We start from the raw sequence: 22,701 nt of genomic DNA, 5'->3' as shown, positions 1-22,701 counted from the left end.
CTATAACGTCGATAAGAAGAAGCAACAGCTAATTCTTTCTTGTCTAAAAGAAAACGTAAACAGCAAGCAAATGGAACAATCATTGCAGCTTTTTAACGTGCAACATGGTCATCCACTAGCACAGTATTTACTTTTGATTTTCTTTCACTTTTTCATTCATTTCTGTTGTTTTTTTTTTTTCATTTACATCCCCAGCTTTTATTATGTTTCAGCTGGCATATATATCATAGTAGGTTGTCCCCCTTGAAAGTAACCTGTTTCCCGATTGATAAAACTTTGAGCTACAGGTTGTATACTGAGGAAAATTATTTTCAATGTTTAATTTCAAACATTTCTTTAAAATTGTGAGAATTTTTGCAGATATGACATTATTAATCAATTTCTCCTCTTTAATTTGATGTAGGCCTAAAATATTTATTCTAACTGAATATCTTCTTGCTTCCAATATGGTTTTAAAGTTATCACCATCATTTACATTGAAAATATAGTGAAAATCACTGAAATTTACAATTTCCTTCACTTTAGAGGCAATCATGTTTTTCAAAATATGACAGCTTATTAGCACATATGTAGGTGGGTTGACTTTATGAACATTATGATAACATATTTTCAACTTTAAAAAGGTAAAAGTTTCTTGCTTCCATTTAACGTCAAAGTCAACCAAGAATCTAAAAAACTGGTGGTTTTCTTAAAGCTCTATTGTGCACTGCGGTGTTGATAATTCAATCCAGGGATATAAAATGATAACGTTCGGGGAACAGAATATAACATAACATAACAGAACAGAACAGAGCTTTTATTTCTTTTCTTCCATCTGTTTTAGGAAAATACGATCAAGGGGTTTAAGAACAATACAAATTATCATGAATTAGATCGGATAAAAAGTTATATATTTTTAGAGTATTAGACTATAGGAGAAAAAAGGTCTATATGGTAAGTGTTAGATTATGGAAAAGAGTGGTATCTTATTTGCAATTTCGGCGAACAGTATAAGCTATGAGTGGGGAGTAGAATACTAGTAAGTACATTTACATAATAAAAGATACAACGTGAATTTCACAGATGTTCAAATCAACAAGTAACACCATGCCTATTTAGGCTATTGGAAAAAAAAATGAAACGTTTAAAGCCCTGCTCCGCGGTTATTCAAATTCTATTGTCTGTATTCAACCCATGATTACAATAGGTAACAGTTAACGGCCACGCGCCACACTTTATCTATCTATAAATACTGCATGACACCCTTGCGAGTGTTTTTTATGCAGGTGCGCGTCAGTGCATAAGAGTTTAAAAGCAGGAATGTACAGGAGAAATAAAGTAATATATAAAGTATTTGTGAGAATTCGAGACAAAGCTGATAGTGCTAATAAAAAGGTGAAATGTACAGTAAAAGGTTTAAAAACAGCCTGGTCACTCAGAAGTCCTGGCCCAGTTTGATTACCCCTTGCCTAAACTGGTCCTGGGTAGGTGCCTGAGCAATGTCAGCCAGCAAAGAATTCCAGAGAATGATGGTAGCCGGGTAGAAAGAGAACTTGTAATAGTTACAGGGTGTTTGAATTTGCCGGAAAGATAGGGAATGCATGTTTAGCACACAAAACCACAGGTATTTTATATAGAATTTTATATACAATAGACTCTATTTTGACAGGCTTCACTGTTCATAGTCAAGATGCTTTTCAGTGACAATTTAAAGTTAAAAGGTAAGACTGGAGCAGGTCTTCAAAAAAAAAGAAAAGAAAAAAAAGCATGCTTTCCACGACTGTATACAGTAGGATTATCTATACCTTAGTGCGACTTTCATTTTTCTCACGGGTGTGTTCGTGAAAAGCATGCAAATCAGACACCATTATAGCTCAGGTAAATTTTATTTCATGATTAAACTTTAAAATCTGCGCACTTTAACACTATTATGACCAGTTTTTCAACACTGGCACTAACAACTGGCTATTCAAATTCTATTGTGTGTATGCAACCCATGATTACAATAGGCAACAGTTAACGGCCACGCGGCGCAAAACCACAGGTATTTTATATAGAATTTTATATAAAATAGACTCTATTTTGACTGGCGTCACTGTTCATAGTCAGGATTTTCATGCTTTTTCAGTGACAATTTAAGGTTAAAAGGTAGGACTGGAGCAGGTCTAAACCTTGCATTTTAACGGATTTTTACTGAAACCGGGCGCGTATATTTGCAAAGTATTAGCTTAGCCTTCGTCGCACATCAGACACTGGTTAATAGTTTCATTGAAACGTCTTACCACTGTTATATGTACATAAAAAATGATATTTGCTTTGAATTGTATCAGATATATTTACCCCTGAAACAATTTTTTGCCCCAAACCCCTTGCGGAACAGGGTGGCATATAGTGACAGAAATGATCGTATCTCCTTCCGTCCCCTTGGATTCCAGTTGATAACTTTAAAATGCTTTGACGTAGGAACCCCAAACTTGGTAGACAGGCCTATCGTGACCGGCAGTCGTCGACCGTTACTAATTTTGCTGTCGGTGTTCAAAGTTCAAGGTCGCGTTGACCTTGAGCTGAAAATTAGTTTCCAATCAATATGCTTTGGCATACAGTCGTCAAAATTTATAGGTTGATTGTTGGTGGTCAGAAGATGAACCCCATTATTTATTTATTTATTTATTATGGTGGCGGTGGAAGGGGGGGGGGGGGGGTCAATAGTTCAAAGGTCTAGGTCACAGAAGGATGTCAGGACCTTCCTGGAGAGGCTGTTTTGACAAAATATTGTTTAAAACACCATTGTATACCACAATTATATCAGTTTACCGAAGCTGCTTCACCATATGCAATTTTCTATACAAACATTTCAAAGATACGCCAACAACGATGTGTAAAGAAAACTTTGGTGCGAGTATAGATAAAATATTCCCAGACTCTTCCAAGGTGTCCTCCTATATATTTATTCCAGCTAATCCAAGGTGATGGCGACAGAGTCTGGTGCAATCTCTATTCTCAACATTTTTTTTCACCTCTTGTTAAAAAAATGCTCTGACATCTATTATCTAAATATTCCGCCTCAGTATTTTCTTAAACCACCACGTCCCTAGGTTAAAAAAAAATAACAATAAAAAGAGATGTCATTGCGTTGAAAAATCTGAACGAAGGTTTAACTTTCCTCGTGTCGCCTTATTCACGTGCTGACTTAAACGTTGTAAATATCCGACACGGCTTAACTCGCGGTTTAAGGGCCATATTCATAACCGTCACTCAAACTCACACTTGACTCAAACTTGGGTAAGCATCACTCAAGTGGGCTTCGTTATAATCATGCAGTTTTCAACAAAAATGACTTTACATCTGGTTTTTATTCCCCTCCGCTCAAATACCTAGCTATCCCCCCTCCCCCCACCCCTCAAATAACAGGTATTGGCCCCTTCCCCTCTTGGTAAAAAAAAACCCTGTAAGTACCGTCGGACTCCTAACCCGGAGGTCGCTGTTTCGAATCACGTCTGCGTAATTTGATGATGACATTCGCAACCCACTTTTTCGGCGCAAGTACTGTCTATTTGCCAACATTAATAAAGTTGTGGGACGATAACTGGCGGGGCGGTGGTATACGAGCGAGAAAATAATTAAAACTACTGGTATCTGTTTTATCTTTTTAATCACGGAAATATCTAATAAATACGCTCTAATTACATGTTCAATATTGGTCAGGCGCGTATCTGGGCATACGCCTATACGCCTGTACGTACAATTCAAATTCGACACAAAATGTCAGCGAGAACATAACGAACATATAAAGGAACACAGTGGGAACACCTTCGAACGGTAAATGTGTATTTTTCTTCTTTCTAAATTACACATTGCTTACAAAGCTGGGCATACTGATAGTGCTTCATTTCTGTATATCATACTTATCTTCTTTGCAGTTTGCAGTTCATATGATCAGTGGCATCTGGATTATTGTGATCTATAGCGTAAAAGTGAACAAATCTTATATAGGGAGTACGGACATATCATTTGATGTCGAACATATATTGTGAATCGTTTTAAGTTTCGTATATTTTAAATGAATTCGTAATGTCATATGATCTTAATTACATATGTGTATATTGTGCATCCGTTTAGTTGAAGTTTTCTATACATGTAGAAGACATTTCGCATAGATATATCTCACAAGAACTAAAAATTCTGTCTGCCTAAGTGACAAACTTAAGTAGAAACAAGCAAAAAATGAAAGTAAAGCAAGTGTTTTAATGCCATGGAAAACAATTATGTAGGTAAACCCTAAACAGTTTCAGAGGTTTAGTATAAAATCATCAACTGTAATTTTTACAAGTACGTGATTATGTCTCAAAAGAACTGTCCAGCTTTTAACAGTGTTTAATGTTGGAAGGAAGACCCCGGATGTCTCCTTCGGACATAACTTTAGGCCATGAACTGATACCTGGATAAAGCCATAAATTGTTCAGAAAGCCAACCTGATGGTTTCCTCACAATGAAAAATGAAAAAATAGACACCTCGTGCGAGGTTTCGAACATAAAAAGATACAAGCGGATACAAGCTAAAGACTTTCATATTTGAAAATATGAACAGTTACTACATATAGTTGAGGTAAACATAAAGTAACAGGTTTATCTGTATTAACAGTACTATATGCCCTAGGTTTAAAATAAGACGTAATGCATGTATAGCTAAACACAGTATAAATATTTGCTGCTATTACAAAAAGTGTAGCCAATGATTTATATTTAATTGACAGTAAACATAAAGTAACAGGTTTATCTGTATTAACTGTACTATATGCCCTAGGTTTAAAATAAGACGTAATGCATGTATAGCTAAACACAGTATAAATATTTGCTGCTATTACAAAAAGTTTAGCCAATGATTTATATTTAATTGACAGTAAACATAAAGTAACAGGTTTATCTGTATTAACAGTACTATATGCCCTAGGTTTAAAATAAGACGTAATGCATGTATAGCTAAACACAGTATAAATATTTGCTGCTATTACAAAAAGTGTAGCAAAAGATTTATATTTAATTGACAGTAAACATAAAGTAACAGGTTTATCTGTATTAACAGTACTATATGCCCTAGGTTTAAAATAAGACGTAATGCATGTATAGCTAAACACAGTATAAATATTTGCTGCTATTACAAAAAGTTTAGCCAATGATTTATATTTAATTGACAGTAAACATAAAGTAACAGGTTTATCTGTATTAACAGTACTATATGCCCTAGGTTTAAAATAAGACGTAATGCATGTATAGCTAAACACAGTATAAATATTTGCTGCTATTACAAAAAGTTTAGCCAATGATTTATATTTAATTGACAGTAAACATAAAGTAACAGGTTTATCTGTATTAACAGTACTATATGCCCTAGGTTTAAAATAAGACGTAATGCATGTATAGCTAAACACAGTATAAATATTTGCTGCTATTACAAAAAGTTTAGCCAGTGATTTATATTTAATTGACAGTAAACATAAAGTAACAGGTTTATCTGTATTAACAGTACTATATGCCCTAGGTTTAAAATAAGACGTAATGCATGTATAGCTAAATACAGTATAAATATTTGCTGCTATTACAAAAAGTTTAGCCAATGATTTATATTTAATTGACAGTAAACATGAAGTAACAGATTTATCTGTATTAACAGTACTATATGCCCTAGGTTTAAAATAAGACGTAATGCATGTATAGCTAAACACAGTATAAATATTTGCTGCTATTACAAAAAGTGTAGCCAATGATTTATATTTAATTGACAGTAAACATAAAGTAACAGGTTTATCTGTATTAACTGTACTATATGCCCTAGGTTTAAAATAAGACGTAATGCATGTATAGCTAAACACAGTATAAATATTTGCTGCTATTACAAAAAGTTTAGCCAATGATTTATATTTAATTGACACTAAATCTCAGCATACAGGTACATGTATATAAACTGGATGTTTGGATGTTTTAGACTTAGACCACCACTTCAGGCGAAACATTAGCCACAAACTCCTAGTTGCGATACTCAGTCAAAAGCGAGATTCTGTTGTGCATGCAAGTTTCTACGGCAACTACCGAGCGCTCGTTTCTACAAACATACCTACATATCACTTTGCCCATTGAACATCGGTATACTCAATTTGGGCATGTCGGAATCTGTTTGCACGAAGGATCACCCGCCTGACTGCTATTCAAGTATCAATAAGATGCAATAAAACAGAGCAGTGGGAGAATAAAAATGATAGTCTTCCGTTATCTTCAGTAAGAAAAACGTGACTGCTTACGTGATATCGAAGATTTTATTAATGGTTGCAATAACATCTATCAATCTATATCCAGATCTGAATACAGAAGTACTTCTAGCAATTTGCGCAGTTTAAATTTGCATTTGCCAAAAATAGATGTTTAATGACTAAAAAATGTTAAGTTTCCCGTGAGAAAACTTGAAACGTTTGCAATGTGTGCATAGATACATTAATCAAAAACTTGCCAAAATGTTGATGCAGACGCAATGCATTAAATTAAACACTGACGAATATTTCAAATACGATTACAACAAAAATATATATAAAAAAAACTAGTATACCTTTAAAGTGCGAGGTATCAAAAACTTACCAAAATGCGGATGCAGACGCAATGCATTAATTAATGAAGAAGATTTCAAATACGATAAAAACAAAAAAAAACCTAGTATACCTTTAATGTGCTAGGTAACGTTCCATTCATTGCCTATGTAATCTTGAGGTTGTGGAGGATATTAAATGAATAATAAATAAATAAATAAATAATCATAGTGACAGCTTTGCACACGGTTCGAATATTCGATTTTTTCACGTGTGTAGCAGTTAGATGCAGTTACCCAAACTGCCATAGTGTTAGGCCCCTTTGGCGTGAGCGGGTCTTGGCAGTTGTACAATAAAATATATCATAGTATGACACAGTGTTTCAGTGACACAAATATTTTGAATCATAACCATATATCTACTGTTACTATTGATGTCTAATGTACGAAAACAGGGAGTATATTGTGTAGAGCAATTCACAGAACTCTGATTCTTCAACGTTTTAAGTCTCAGCCGTGCTAGAGCGATACACAATTTCATGGTCAAGTTAATTAGAAATCTTCATTGTAAATAAAGTATACGAAAAATGGTTGTATTCCTCAAAATATCCTGGGCTGCTCGAGTTGCAGTTTTTGCTTTTAGACAATGGAACGATCCCTGCCATTAAGCATGAGCGGTGTGCTAAACTTTGATTTTAAATGATTACCTCCGTAATATGTAGTACAAATGTGACAAACAAAATAGATTAACGCTGGAATATAGCAAGAAAACGCATCTCTTGCCTAAAACATTCACTAAATCTCAATTTTCTGGGAGATGGAGACCCCCTCCCTCACCTACATCATATTCGCAGCATCGCTGCTTCGTTCGTAACTATGCTGCTCATATCTGGCGTACAGTTCAAAACCATCCAGGTACGCTCCCGTTAGTGACTGATTCATTACCTCCTACAGCCTAACCCCCCTTACCCTTCGATTTTTATTGCATATTTGGCATTTTTATTTTTTCACTTTCTCCGATAATCTGCAGGCCCGGGCCTGCAGTGCCTTATAGAAGCTACGCCACTGGAGCCTGTGCCTGTTTTATCAAGTTTTTTTCATACTGCTCGAAATTTATAAATATGTATTTATATGGTTTTTACTAAAATGTATTCTATATGAATCTATTAAGTAGCAGGGGTTACAGCTTTATTTCAATGTATTGCCCAAAGCAATACCACAATCATTTTATAATATATGAAAGTGAATTTTGAAATAACGACTTTAGCTAAGGGAGACAATCCAATCAGGAGGGAACTGCTTTAAAACAATCGATAATCAAGGGAGAGAAAACTTGATATTTCTCATCTAAATCTGTGCATATATGACAATTACTTGTCACAGTATACCTGTGCATTAGAAAACAAGGAGAAACATAGGTAAAAAAGGAATACCATAGGTGTTTCAAGCTCATTCCATTCAATAAGAATTATATGCAGTTAGATCTATTGAAGAGATACTATTTTATAGTATGTTAAGTGGGTCGGAAATGATTTGCATATATTCATTGATATAGCTTCAAGCGCCTGTGGGAATACAACTTAACAGAAGTTGGTGACATGTTAAATTACGATTTATACAAAATGAATGTAAAGTGGACTGCTGCACTCCTCAAATCACTTAATCTCACCACCCATCTGTATTCCAAGTTTAAACTCAAATCTTATTTTGTTTTGAAGTTATGCTCTGGACAAAAAAATACAACAGACAGATTTTAACTCAGTTCATGTCCTTGAACTTTAACCTATAGACCAAGGTCATGCACTATGCACATTTTCTCTTCGCCGCCTACCTATATGCGAAGTTGGAAGTCAATACATTGAATGATTATCAAATTATGCTGAAAGAAAATATGACAGAAAGATTTGACATTTCACCTAATGACCCGGTTCATGCACTATTTACATTAAGTGCTGTTCTGGACACGAACTATGAAGGACAAATTTGACCTTTGAGCTTCACATGTGACCGTGACCTTGTCCTTTGACCTACCGACATGTTTCATCTGCACATCTGTTATCGCCACCTACCTGTATGCCAGATTTAAAGTCAAAACATTTAATAGTTATTAAGTTACGCTCCGGAAACGAAATATGAGGGTCAAATTTGGTCTTCGAGCTCGATTTGTGATATTGACCTTTAGCCCATCGACTCTGCAATTTGTCTCATCGCCTCTATCAAAATGCTAAATTTAAAATCAATACCGTGAATGGTTATTGAGTTATGTTCCGGACACGAAATATGACGACCGAACGGACAGAGACGCACGTGTTATCACATAATACGTCTTTTTTTCTTTCTTTTTTTTTTTCAAAACGGGCGTATAACAAGGGAACGGTTTTGAGAGTGGGCGGCGGATAGTGACTGTTGGTTCGCGACCTGCTTTTGACTTTGTTATTTGATAATACGCTCAGAACAACACTGAAAGATGTGTGTTTTAATGAATTCAAATCCACAAAACGCAATATATGAAAAGAGTGAAAACGGAACAAAACAAGCACAGGAATCCAAACAATTAGAGTATTTTACAGACACGGAGCATTCGCGTAGGCATTCAGACATGCGTATCAGCGGCAATGCAAGCTATACCTAAAACGCAAAAAACAACGTAATTTCCGCTCTTTCCCTGTTTCCCCCTTCCATTTAATGTACGTTAACATGGCAAAAATAAGCTGGGGCTCATTTGCAGACGTTGACGTCAAAACGTCACTTCCGCCCACGATGAAATAACGTTGTTACTCTAACAACGTATAACGTCGATAAGAAGAAGCAACAGCTAATTCTTTCTTTTCTAAAAGAAAACGTAAACAGCAAGCAAATGGAACAATCATTGCAGCTTTTTAACGTGCAACATGGTCATTCACCAGCACAGTATGTTCTTTGGCTTCTCTTTGATTTTGTTTTGTTCTTTTGTTCTTTGGTTTTATTCATTTCTGTTTTCTTCATACTCTACGGTCTCATGTAATAATTCAAAGTAAATGACATCCAAGTATAGGTCCTTCGCACTAAATTATTATTTTATTATAATTTAAGAGCATGTTTTACAAAAAAACAACCTCACAACATACATGTCTTTCGCCGTAACATCCTACTCACCCACACACCCCAACCCTTACAACATGCATGTGTTTTTTTCGCCGTAACATCCTACTCACTCACACACCCCAACCCTCACAACATGCATGTGGTTTTTTCGCCGTAACATACTACTCACTCACACACCTCAACTCTCACAACATACATGTGGTTTTTTCGCCGTAACATCCTACTCACTCACACACCCCAACCCTCACAACATACATGTGGTTTTTTCGCCGTAACATACTACTCACCCACACACCCCAACCCTCACAGCATGCATGTGTTTTTTTCGCCGTAACATCTACTCACCCACACACCCCAACCCTCACAACATACATGTCTTTCGCCGTAACATTCTACTCACCCACACACCCCAACCCTCACAACACGCATGTGTGTTTTTTTTTTCACCGTAACATCCTATTCACCCACACAACCAGCCCTCACAACATGCATGTGTTTCCTCGCCGTAACATCCTACTTACCCACCCACCACAACCCTCACAACATGCATGTGTTTCCTCGCCGTAACATCCTACTCACCCACACACCACAACCCTAACAACATGCATGTGTTTCTTCGCCGTAACATACTACTCGCCCACATACCCTAACCCTCACAACATGCATGTGGTTTTTTCGCCCTAACATCCTACTCACCCACACACCCCAACCCTCACAACATACATGTGTTTTTTTTTCGCCGTAACATCCTACTCACCCACACACCCCAACCCTTATAACATGCATGTATTTTTTTTCGCCGTAACATCCTACTCACTCACACAACCCAACCCGCACAACATGCATGTGTTTCTTCGCCGTAACATCCTACTCACTCACACACCTCAACCCTCACAACGTGCATGTGTTTCCTCGCCGTTACATCCTACTCACCCACACACCAGAACCCTCACAACATGCATGTGTTTCTTCGCCATAACATACTACTCACCCACACAACCCAACCCTCACAGCATGCGTGTGCTTTTTTTTTTCGCCGTAACATACTACTCGCCCACATACCCCAACCCTCACAGCTTGCATGTGTTTTTTTTTTCGCCGTAACATCTATATACTCGCCCACACACCCAACCCTCACAACATACATGTCTTTCGCCGTAACATCCTTCTCACCCACATACCCCAGCCTCCACAGCATGCATGTTTTTCGTTACTTTGTTTTCATATCGCCTGCACTTTTTATCAGAAAAATCAGGGCACCCGAAAATGTCGTTCTTATTAACTGCACGCATTTCACATACATTTAGACGAATGTATAACTTTTTTTCAGGCCCCAATTTGGGTAACCCGTTTATTTCAAATTGTATACATGTATAGATACATATAAACACATGATGGATACGTACGATCACATGAATAAATAATGTAAATATCAAGACATGTAATCTTAATGACCTATTATGAATACACATTTTTGTAACTACTTCAGATACTGGGTAAAGTCATGTTATCTGACAATTTTTCAAATTGGGGTAATATTTACAAAAATGTTTAAGAAGAGAAGTGTGTATGAAAAAAGTCAAAAATAAAGACAGGAAAAAAGAGCACATATGTATGAAACATATGTGCAAGCTATTTTAAAAGAAGAAGAAGAAGAAAAATGGGGAAAATGGGGGAAAGTGATTGACAAAACAAAAAAATAATGAGAAATCCCTTTGATTTCAATAACATTTAGTAGACAGTTATGGATAGCCCTATAAATGAAAGATCGGAAATAACAAGTATTTTTAAAAAAAATATTTTGGTATTATTAAAGATAATATTTTGGCAGGTTAGGAAATATTTTACTTTGTTTTTTTCTTCTTAAATTCTGCTGTTAATATTAGCTTAGTTTCTATCAATTCTTTTCGAATTCGGATATCTTATTATTTATGGCTGAAATGTATTTCAAACTTATAAGTTTATCTTTAAAATAAACTTTGAACATTGTTATAGAGAGGTGCCTACAATAGTTTTCTTTGATTTGTACACATAATACGTTAGGAGTAAAGCAAGATAATTTCCAGCTCGATTGCTACAGGTATCATACGAAAAAAATGAAACTCTTTTTCTGCAAATTAATTTCAATATTAAATCTTTCTTTTGCCCAATTACTTAAGTCAAATAAAAACTTATTAACATGTGCACATTCAAATGTAAAATGCTCTATTGTCTCTTGTTGACAACAATCTGAACATAAATTGCTGTCGGCTTTATTTATTTTATACAAAAATGATTTAGTTTCTAGAATGTTTTTATTTATCTTGAATTGAATTTTTTTTTAATTTGACTTCCTTAATTGTGTCTAGATTTTTGCAGTATAATTTAAATTCTAATTCTGAGATATGTCCTAATGTTTGGTTCCATTTATTTGGTATGGATATTTCGTTAATCCTTGTAATGGTATCATAAAAAGAGCTACTGCCCTTTTTATCTTTAACAAGTAATTTTAAGATGGGTTAATATCTACGTTGTATTTGTGGACATCTGTTCTATTATTTCTTATCTTTTCTTCCACTCCTTTGGTATATTATTCATAATTCTATGTAGGTCTAAAAATGTACCATTTACTGAATATATACGTTTTAACTCATCTATCGTACAAAAATTCCCATTTTCATTTAGAAGATCTATAACATTGATAATCTTATTCTTGTACCAACTGCTATTCATGTATGTATAACTTTATCAGCTGTATGTAGAAGAAGATATGAATGATTTCAGTATCGTGTGTGACATCCCGTTCTGGAGGTCCCAGTTCAAAGCTCTGGCCGCCGCTAACCTTACACATAACCAGGCGCTATGTAAGATAATCGGGAGAACTCAGAGCTACGTGGACAGCATTGCAACAACTGATACCAGGTGTCAAGGTCAGCTCATTATCTGTTAATACAATTACTAGTCGTGAACGATGTCGATTAAGTGATAATGTGTCTGATACAGCATTTGTTTTAAATCCAACATGGCTGGCGAATTGACAACATCATTCCTCTCTATTAAGTGTAAATATTCTACATTTATTATTTACAAAAATACAGTCGTATCAGTATTTGTATATACAAGACCTTTAATCCAACAATACCATAACAAGTAAATGTAGATTCCGGCTATTTATACACAAAGCCCGATTCGTTCCGGCATCGGCTAGTATAGGGCTTTGCTTTATATTTTAAATTATATATACTTTTGATCTGAATTACTGGACAAAAATGTGTAGAAGCAGAGCAAAATAAAAAGAAACTAACATGAAACGATCTTATATACGGGTGATAATAATATGTCACTGGTTGAATATAAATGATTGATACAAAGATGTCGAAGTCGACGACGGAGAATGAAATGGGTACATATAATCTTCAACAGAGAGAGAGAGAGAGAGAGTGATTGGAGAATACTACACAATTGTCCTGCAGATGTTGACAGGAGAAAAAGCGTGACCGGTTCTAATTTGGTAGCCCATCTAGGATTTCAACTCTTGCAAGCTTTCGCATCGGTTTCGATTTATTGATCGGTTTTGTGAAATGACCCATTGATAATAAATGCATTCCTTTTTGGTTCGGTTTCGGGACCGGTTCGATGTATACATGCAATGACATTTAATGAAGGTATGGTGTATTTATCTTACAGACGAAGAAACTTTGATCGCACACTTGATGACTGTACAAAATGGTTTGAAATACCAAGCGGCAAAGTTAAAGGCGGACGCTGAAGTATATCAAGAACTAGAACGCTCACTTAAACAGTACGTTTGTTTCCTAAGATCATGGTGTTATTTTATACGACATATATAAATATTCTGTAAAATATGGTTTGTATTTCACAAATCAGTACGGACTTACAGAAAGCAAAATCCGTTTTACACTAGGTGGAGAACCGATACCTTATATTTTGCTAATATCTTCAGTGTGACATCTGGTGGCATTCGTTTTTAATGGTCAGATATACATGTATGTATAAAAGTAATCATCAGAACCATGCAAAAAAATTAAAGGGACATGTCGCTTTCTATGATTTTTTAAGGTCAAAGGTCAAATATGTATACGAATAAAGTAAACCACTTAAATCCATTTGCAGCCTGAACTGGTTGAAACATTACATCTTAATGCCTTAAAGATTTGTTAACTGGTAAGATAAATATAAATACAAAATGTATTTACAAAAGTGAAATATGTTCCATTTTCTCTTTTAGACACAAAATGAAGGCCCATGAGCAAAAATTGGCCAAGTATAACCAACAGTTGAAGAACTGCCGTGAAAAACTGGACAAACAAAACAAGATTATTGAAGAGCACAAGGCGGTAATTATAAATAAGAAAATTTGTGTATTTTTTTTTACTATAAATAACGTTACCTTTTTGATAATCGGCCAAAAATGCTATATGAAAACAACTATAGGGTTTTATATATACAAAGTTTAATCCAAGTCTTTTGTTTATAACATACTGTATATATAGTATACAATATTGTTTATACATCATTGACAGATATCAGTTCATTATGCTATACTGCAGAAGAGAAAATTAGGTGCCTTCCAGTAGGGGACTTTGTATTGCATGGCAATACTTCATTCACTTGTTCTAAGAAAATAATAATAGTTTCTAAGTTAATTTCTCAACTTTTACAAGGAAAATATAAGCGGTTTTTGCTTATATTCAATTTTGTCTTCCAGCAGGCTGAGCCTGATCAATAAGTATTTATAGTTATTTTATTATGAATTTATATAAACTTATAAAATTCCTTTCGAAGAAATAATCATATCTTGATCAATGTAAGTTGTTAACTTTGTTATTTATGTATTTAATCATTTCAATATTACTAGAAGATGAGAATAAACTGTATAGGCAGATGTCAGCAAAACATAATTGATGATTTTTTTATTTCGTTTTGTCTTTTTTTCTGAAGACAGCATAAAGAACAGATTCTAGCAAACGGCTACCGGTATAGTTACCATACAGTGAAAAAACTTAAGTCTAGTTTCTAACATTTTGATATTGGTGCATTCGTGCTATCAATATTGCAATTCCTTTTTTTTTTTGCACAATTTTAGGCTTACCACAAGGTTATGTTACAAATTGAAAGAGGTAGAATAAAATCCAAACTTGCTACCAAACCAGATGTAGTATACAGGACCGAAGGGAAACTGAATGCCTTAAAGTCTAAAGCCGACAAACTGAACCGGAAATATGTGAAACAACTCGGAAAATGGCAGCGAAAGTTTGAAAATACAGAAAAGGTTAGAGTGAGGGATTCTTACTGTTTTAGTTTGGTTTATCTACAGCTGTATAGCTGCAACTGTTTTCTTCGCTAATAACAGACAAACCAGCATCAGTCGCTGCCATGTTCACGTGAGTGACTTGGACAGCTAATTCAAAAGCAACCATATTCGTTTACACGCAAATAACAGGCACCTTTATATCAGACACAGTATATGTGAAACAGTGTTTCCGCAGACGTGTATTTTGAGATTCTTTTTCACCTGATATTCATGCATTAAATATATAAAGGCGCGGGTGTCTAAATGCCGTATCGAAGATTCGATTTCACTATCATGTATAAGCAACTTATTTTAAACATCTTAAGATTATTGTCTTTGTTGAATTAATATTTCATCTTTAAAATCAACAGGTATCTCTTGAATATGAGGACGTATTTACAGACCTACAATCTGAACGCGCGAGTATCGTGCTGTCTACCCTCAGAGAATGTGTTACCCAAACTGACGCCGGCATTATCGGGTAATTCTGAATTTTGAAAGGATTAAAATGAACACCAGTTTTAAGAGAATAGGCTTATTTAGAAATTGAAAATTACTAGTTTTATTTCTACAATATCAGACGGCTTATATCTTAATTAAACTTTACTGTTCTAGAATTTGAAAGGTATGAATCGTGTATATATTTCAGCGATATAAACCGCATATTCAAAGGCATCGACGGAGCAAATATAATCAGAAGCAAAATGCTTCAAAGGGAGGAAATTCTAGCTCCAAAATATGAGGTAATTAATTAGTTCTTCTTGCTATAGTGTCAATTTTGTGACTTTTAGTATTTCCTTAGTAGACAATTTCTTTCAATTGCGCCTTTTTTCTTCAGTGCGTCCTTCGTTTCCTGCAGTGTCCGCTCATTTTAGAGGCATATTATGACAGTTTTGGTAGAATTTTGACTCTCATTCGCAGCATATGGCGAAAATAAACTAGTCATTAAAAGACAATTCATTCTGTACATTATAAGGCAGGGTTTATACTCCTGCATTATCACCAGCAAAATGATTTCATCTTATATAATCATTTCCGATTGTAGGAATTTGAACCTTCTGGCAACACAACCGAGATGTACGCCCAAGCAAAAGCGGAGATAGAAGCAGAGGAGAGATGTTCGTACAGTAGCGATGACGGTAGGTGATACTGTCCAGAATCTTAAAACAAGTAATCAACAAGATCCCGTTACACTTAAGAAAATCCATTTGTAACACCAACGCCGAATCGTTGATAGGTACAAAGCTTTAAAATGCCAATATATTCCTGCTGATCGTTCCCATGAAGTTTTATTCAAATCTTACCAATAGGTAACGAGAACTGGCCCTGGCAACATTATTCTAAAATTGTCCTTATGAGTCGGTAACGCCGCAAGTATAGTCCGGGTGGGACGTGCCGACTGTATGCACAACCAGGATTCGTGTTTATCACTCCAGTGAAGATCCATTGAAATTCAATCATGTTTTCAGAAAAAAAAGCCGAACAAACTAAATGAGGACATACAAACACACGTCGAAGTTAAAAACACACGGAAGACATAATTGTGTATCAACATTTATTTTGTCTTTCAGATATTAGTGTTTCCGACGTAGAATTTAAACATGAACTCAACGTTAACAGGCATATGAAGACAGCACGAAAATCTCGTACATATATTGTAACAGAAAACTACAGGAGACAAAATATTGACGAAATTAATTTGAATATTGGTAAGCGAATATTAAATATTTGTAAGGCCTTGTATAAACTATTGTTTCTTCCCCGTCCTGCTACCTACCCACAAAATACGTTCAAAAGTTGGCTATAATATTTTTGGAGGCCAGTGTGAGCCCTGTGCAGAATAATTTGCTCATAGATAGAATAAGGGTATCCTACGGCTTTCGTCGTATTGGCGCGCTAGTTTGTCGTGTGTGTTGACCTGTTAGTGCTCTTCAAAGACGCCAACATGCTAGGATGAAATGGCAGAAATCAGCAACCAAACTATCCTAATTTTCATGTTTAAGTGAACTGCCTCAGAATCGTGTTATTCTGAATAAAAATAGCCTAAACCCATGTAGGACCCATATTTTAGGCCATGGTCAGTTTTACTTAAAATAGAGTGTAAAACCAGTTTACTAAACATTCAGTAGTGTTATTGATCAGCTACTCGAATATATTGTCTGTTCGTGCGAGCGGGCGAATTTAATTTCATTTTCTTGAAGATATAAGTTTTGTCGAGGCCGTTCCTATGAAGTGCTTTCAGTTTGGCATGGCCTAATTAAAATAGGGGAGAACGTGACTTTGGGACATTGAGATAAATATTATTAATTTTGATCTTTCATCTTCATTATTTCTAGGCGACCAAGTGGCAATATTGCTCCCGGCAAATGAGAAAGGAATGGCTTACGGTGAAGTTACAAGAAACAATATGCTGCATAAGAAAAAGAAAGGATTCTTCCCAGAGAGTCACGTTGGTCATATTGATGAAATTCAGGCCAACATCGAGAATAATGTACGGGCCACGGATGACACCGAAAGAAATTCCAGGAATAAGTTTCAAATGGGAGTAATGAATGCTTTAAAGCCAAACAAGAAGGTATATGTCGCCATAGTTCCTCGTGTCCCGTTTCTATTAGGTAACCTCGTAGAATTTTGTGCTACAAGCATATGAATTTGGCACGTCGTCTAGGAATAATGCATATTAATTTTGTCAAAACGTAAAAAAGGTTAATTAATACTTATAAAGATGGCGTTTCCTTGTTAGATTTTTATTAACAAAACTAAATGAAAGTTCATACAAAGCATTTCTGAAATACATTCAGCAAGAAATATCAGGCATGGCAATAGATCAGTAAGCAATGTATCTTGTAAGGTTTCAATTCATTAAAACATCATTATACCCCCACAAACGAAGTTTGGGGAGATATATAGGAGTGAGCTTATCGGTCGGTCGGTCTTGTCAGTCGATCGGTCTGTCGGTCGTTCCGTTGGTTTTCATGGTTTCCGGACAATAACTCATGAAAGGCTTAGCAGATTTGAATAAGTTTTAAAACACAGGTGTAACATCAAAAAATACAGGTCGTGTTCGACTTTGACGTCAGTAGGTCAAAGGTCAAGGTCACAATGACCCGGAACAGCTAAACGGTTTCCGGATGATAACATGAGAATGTTTGGACCTAGGATCATAAATTTTGGTACACAGGTGTAACATCATAAAATACAGGTCAAGTTCGACTTTGAGGTCAGTAGGTCAAAGGTCAATATCACAATGATCCGGAACAGTTAAACGGTTTCTGGATGATAACTTGAGAATGCTTGGGTCTAGGATCATAAGTTTTAGTACACATGTGTAACATCATAAAATACAGGTCAAGTTCGACTTGGAGGTTAGTAGGTCAAGGGTCAATGTCACAAGGACCCGGAACAGTTAAGCAGTTTCCGGACGATAACTTGAGAACGCATGGGCCTATGACCACGAAACTTAATAGGGAGGTTGATCACGACCAGCAGATGATCCTTATTGATTTTGAGGTCAGTAGGTCGAAGATCAAGGTCACAGTGACTCAGAACAATATAACGTTTTTTGCAGGGTTGACCGATTTAAATAATTTTTGATACACAGGTCATCAAATATAGGACAAGTTCGACTTTGACACTGGCTTACTTCTGTGACAAGGCCATATTGTGAGGGTTTAATTCGTCACTCATGTGACAGCTCTAGTTTTGTCACTTCTTAAACTTGGTTTGTGCAAATGAGGTGACTAGATCACCATGTCAACCGAGTTTATTTGTAACTCATTACCATAAATTAGTATAAGCGCGTGTGAGGTATCAAAGTATTCGGGCACGGGCAAATAGGTAATTTAGAAGAATTTCCTATAATTGTATTATTTTGAAATGTTTCGTAGTTTAAGTACAGAAACTTAAGTAATGTTTATATACAGTGGCTTCTTGTAACGGTTTTCTTTTATTATTTGCAAATATTTCACGTTCAACAAGACGTTATATAGATTATAGATCATATATTGGTCTTCTAATGAAACGGAACGCAGCAAAATGAAAGGAATATTAAGTTCATTCATTAAAAGGTCAATTATCGTTTAACTTCATCAGCGACCAGAGAATTTCAAATTTTTGACTGCCAGATTAGGCAGTACATATCAGGTGAATCCATTTAGTAGATCTTTCATTCGGCAAATATGGGGATTGCTAGTAGTTACCTACAGTTTTGCATGTTTAACTGATCACATTTTGACCGCCAGATGAATTAAATTGTTGCTTTTACTTCGCTGCGCTCCGTCACTGCAAAACTTAATTTCGTTAGAATGTCACTAAATGATATATAAGTTATTAACCTATACCATGTGATCTATAGATGGTGGGGTGTTTTACTTACAGTTCTTCTGGAATTTTGATATTTCAGACTAAACTGACGGAGTCCGAGCACGAAGTAAAGACAGATGAGGTAGGGAAGAAAAGCTGGCCAAGGAAAATTTTCTCTGCAGGAAATCTTTTAAGAAAATTGGGGAAGAAAGAAGGAAAAGGAACGCAAATCGAATTGCTCCCTGGTGCGTTCCGCTTAATGATGGAAAATGGACGCAGTGGGCAGCTTGCAAGAGATCTGCAGCCAGGAGAGTCTGAGTTTTCCAGAAGGAACGATGCACAAGAAAATAATGCCAGAGTAGATCAGGAGCAACCACGTGATTTAGTAATTGAAGAAGTAGATGTTGACAATACATTTGTAAGGTTTATACAAATGGGATGTGAGATGAACGCCATAAAACCAGACGAAAATTTAGCAGAAGCAGACGACATTGAGGTCAACTTGTGTGAAGGAAGAAGGAAGATTGGGAAAAGAAAGGGAAAGGAATCATAAATAGCTGTCTTTAATTGTCTTTTTTTTTCTATCAAATTTTCTACTTTATAACTTAAAATTTAAGAGATAGTAAAGAAATTTATTAATATAATAGTAGCATTAGTTTTTTCCTTTTTGTCACATTTACATTTATATCATAATTATGTGGATAAATTTATTAGTAAAATGAGATATTCCTGATTCTTTCTGGATTTGGCAAGAGATAGGTATGGAGGTAGACATTAATTCGACACCAGTGTGATTAAGGGTCGGTTTCATACGGGTACTTGACAAAAATGTGTATTCAATAATGTTGTTATCTCCCCTGATTTATTACTCCCATTGTTATTTCTCTGCGCCCAAAGATGAAATTGGCTTACTTCTAAAGTATTGTCCTTAATTAGTCAGAAGTTCCATAGTATAAATTTGTTAACATATTACAGACCACTTGTTTTGGTAATTGCCATACTGTGGCATACAACTTAAATTGATTATTATATATATGCGGTAATCATCTGAATTCGGTAATTTGCAATGTTATGGTCCTTGACTGCTAAATTTGTTCGCGTATTGCTCTGATTGAATTATGGCCCCTTTTGGACTTTTAATATTCAGGTATAGGATAATATTTATATCTAACAGAGACGTCTGCACCTGCAAGATGCATGCTGGCATGTTTTAAAATGTGAATGACCAGTATATAGGGATAGTTGAGTAGTTAGATATCCTTTCTAAATTAATGCCATTTGGCAAATGAATGGATAAACTCGGTACTTTTTTTCTGCCTGTAGTAAATGTATAATTCTAAATCCTATTATATAATATAGCTTTGGCCACACTATCAGTAACTCAGCAACATGTAGTACATTTTGTGTAATAGTTATTACACACCAAATCCCTCTTTTTATTGTAATTCCGAGGTAATGTATAAATACATAAGCCTGTATGCATGCATGTAATGATGTATACATTTATGCATATACACCGTATGTTAAGTGAATTTTAATTTGAATCACTGTTATTTTAAATGTGTAGTAATTATTGAAAACTGTGATAGTATTATGTTTTTAGTAGTCTCTTATAACTCTAATACTTGAAGAGTGGCAAAGTACATGTACATGTATATATAGAATTTTATCATGTCTTTAATATTGATTTGTGTACTTTGATGAGACTTTAATAAACAATAAAATCGCATAGTGAGTCACTTTCTTGAGCAATCATCACAACAAGTGTGAAAATGGAAACCTCTAACGCCTATATTTTATCAATTGGCATTGACCTTTATGATATCTGACTCAAAAGTGATAGATTTCCTATTATAATAAAATATGATACAATGTCAACTAGCAATGGCTGAATATGTAGGTTGACAAGTTTTGGAACCACAAAAACTCAATTGCAAGTGTGTATGCATCCTTAAATGGAGAAATACATGATTACTGTACTATCGAAATCACTCTCTATGGCAACAAGTTTGGTAATCCAAAGTACAAAGTGTTAATACTAACATAACTTATTGACACCAGGAAGACGTTGAACAAAGTTTCATTCACAAGTGATGATTTGTCCACTTCTGAGTTTCTTGTAATTTATCCATTCACGAGGTAAAGATAAAGACGCAAAATTTATGTTTTGGTCTTGGTACTGCCTGATTCTAGACATGAGGATGTTAGTAAGTTCATCTTTATTTTCATAATTGATCTTCTATCAACACAAACAGATAGTAAAACCAGTAAACGGACACATTTAAGGACATTATCGCTTTTCATATACTGTTCCAGGTGCATTTCCTTTTCGAAAAATGTGTTTTATTGTCTTTTATGAAATTTTGCAATTATGTCCCTTCAATGTAGTTTCAAGATATCATTCCAGTTTTATATATTTACTTGTTTTTATTTTGTTTTATCATACTAGTAGATTGTTTCTGTTGTTTTTTTTGTATTCCATACAGGTAACTTCAAATTCTGTAATCGTCTGCTCTGAAGAAATTATTCTGTAAAACACAAGTCAAATGCTGTCCAATGAAAGCAAATACCTTAACATCAAATGGGAAGCATCAAGTTTAAAAAAAATCAAAATCATGTTTTCTTACTGAAAACATGACAAACTCAAAGTGCAAAATCAATAAATCTCTCTCAAACTGGACGAAAGTTGTCCATGTATATGGAGAACTGTCCCCACCTTTCATCTGGCAAAAAGCCATCAAACGCCATGCGGTTGTTCATCAGTAGGTGAAGCTGTACACCTTGGGTCTTGTTTGAGATTTCATGTCACATGTCACTTGTTGAACAAGTAACATATAACGTACAGTGACACTGAGGAAGTAGGGGAACCAGTGTCCTCTGGACACACACCTAGGTATATATAAAACGAAGGAAAACTCTTAAGACCATGGCCAGTTTTACAGTTTTAACCCTTATTCTCAATTCTACATAAAAAAAACAAAAGAAAATAGAACCCGTTTGATAGGAGATCAGTCAGTTGTGTATTAGGCATTAAAATCGCTTATTAATACTAATGAAATATAGGACGAACTTTAACAAACTTTTGTACATTTTTATATGAAACAGATTAAGATTGACTTACTAATCGATGGATTTTTCCCACGAATTGTCTGAAAAAGTTCAAGACACATTTTTTACCATTCCGACAATTACCTGTACATGTATTCAATTATAGAAATCTTTCGAAATCTCTTCATTCTGCTAAAGGTGACTCTAACAAGACATACTTTTCTGTAAACTACATTTTCTTTAGTTATGTAATTGTTGGTAGTGATTTACTTTAAACATTTGCAGTCACAGGAAGTTCGTCAAAAGTTCATCAGAAGTAAAACGTTAATGAAAACAGACACATGTAAATTTGAAATTAATAAAAAAAAGTGTTTGCATACTTCCATTATAAAATCTCTGAAATATGACAGCCGCTTTCCCT

The 22,701-nt window shown here is 35.1% G+C and overlaps 1 protein-coding gene across 3 annotated transcripts; it reads left to right on the top strand.

Moving 5' to 3' along the window:
• The first annotated feature begins 25 nt into the window (after positions 1-25).
• Positions 26-19,876, top strand: LOC123554062 (uncharacterized). Of its 3 annotated transcripts, none has more exons than XM_045343947.2 (11): positions 29-123; positions 12,401-12,546; positions 13,304-13,418; positions 13,866-13,974; positions 14,724-14,909; positions 15,302-15,411; positions 15,580-15,673; positions 15,976-16,069; positions 16,502-16,639; positions 17,267-17,505; positions 19,333-19,876. In XM_045343947.2, exons 1-11 carry the CDS (start codon positions 71-73, stop codon positions 19,783-19,785), a joined length of 1,737 nt encoding a protein of 578 aa, XP_045199882.2. In that variant the 5' UTR covers positions 29-70; the 3' UTR covers positions 19,786-19,876. The 3 variants fall into 3 exon arrangements, with proteins under 3 accessions (XP_045199900.1, XP_045199882.2, XP_045199874.2); XM_045343939.2 differs by lacking the exon at positions 29-123 and adding an exon at positions 9,332-9,463; XM_045343965.2 differs by lacking the exon at positions 12,401-12,546 and having other exon boundaries at positions 26-123.
• The last annotated feature ends 2,825 nt before the right edge of the window (positions 19,877-22,701 follow it).

Source organism: Mercenaria mercenaria, chromosome 15 (assembly GCF_021730395.1).
Source record: "Mercenaria mercenaria strain notata chromosome 15, MADL_Memer_1, whole genome shotgun sequence".
In the NCBI taxonomy this organism is placed as follows: domain Eukaryota; kingdom Metazoa; phylum Mollusca; class Bivalvia; order Venerida; family Veneridae; genus Mercenaria; species Mercenaria mercenaria.
This window is presented reverse-complemented; position numbering and strand designations above follow the sequence as displayed.

Excerpts from the sequence above, each read along its gene's own strand:
- LOC123554062 (XM_045343947.2), top strand. The coding sequence starts at position 71 with ATGGAACAATCATTGCAGCTTTTTAACGTGCAACATGGTCATCCACTA. Across the intron at positions 12,547-13,303 it reads AACTGATACCAGGTGTCAAG|ACGAAGAAACTTTGATCGCA; the intron begins GTCAGCTCATTA and ends TTTATCTTACAG. Across the intron at positions 16,640-17,266 it reads CGAAATTAATTTGAATATTG|GCGACCAAGTGGCAATATTG; the intron begins GTAAGCGAATAT and ends CATTATTTCTAG.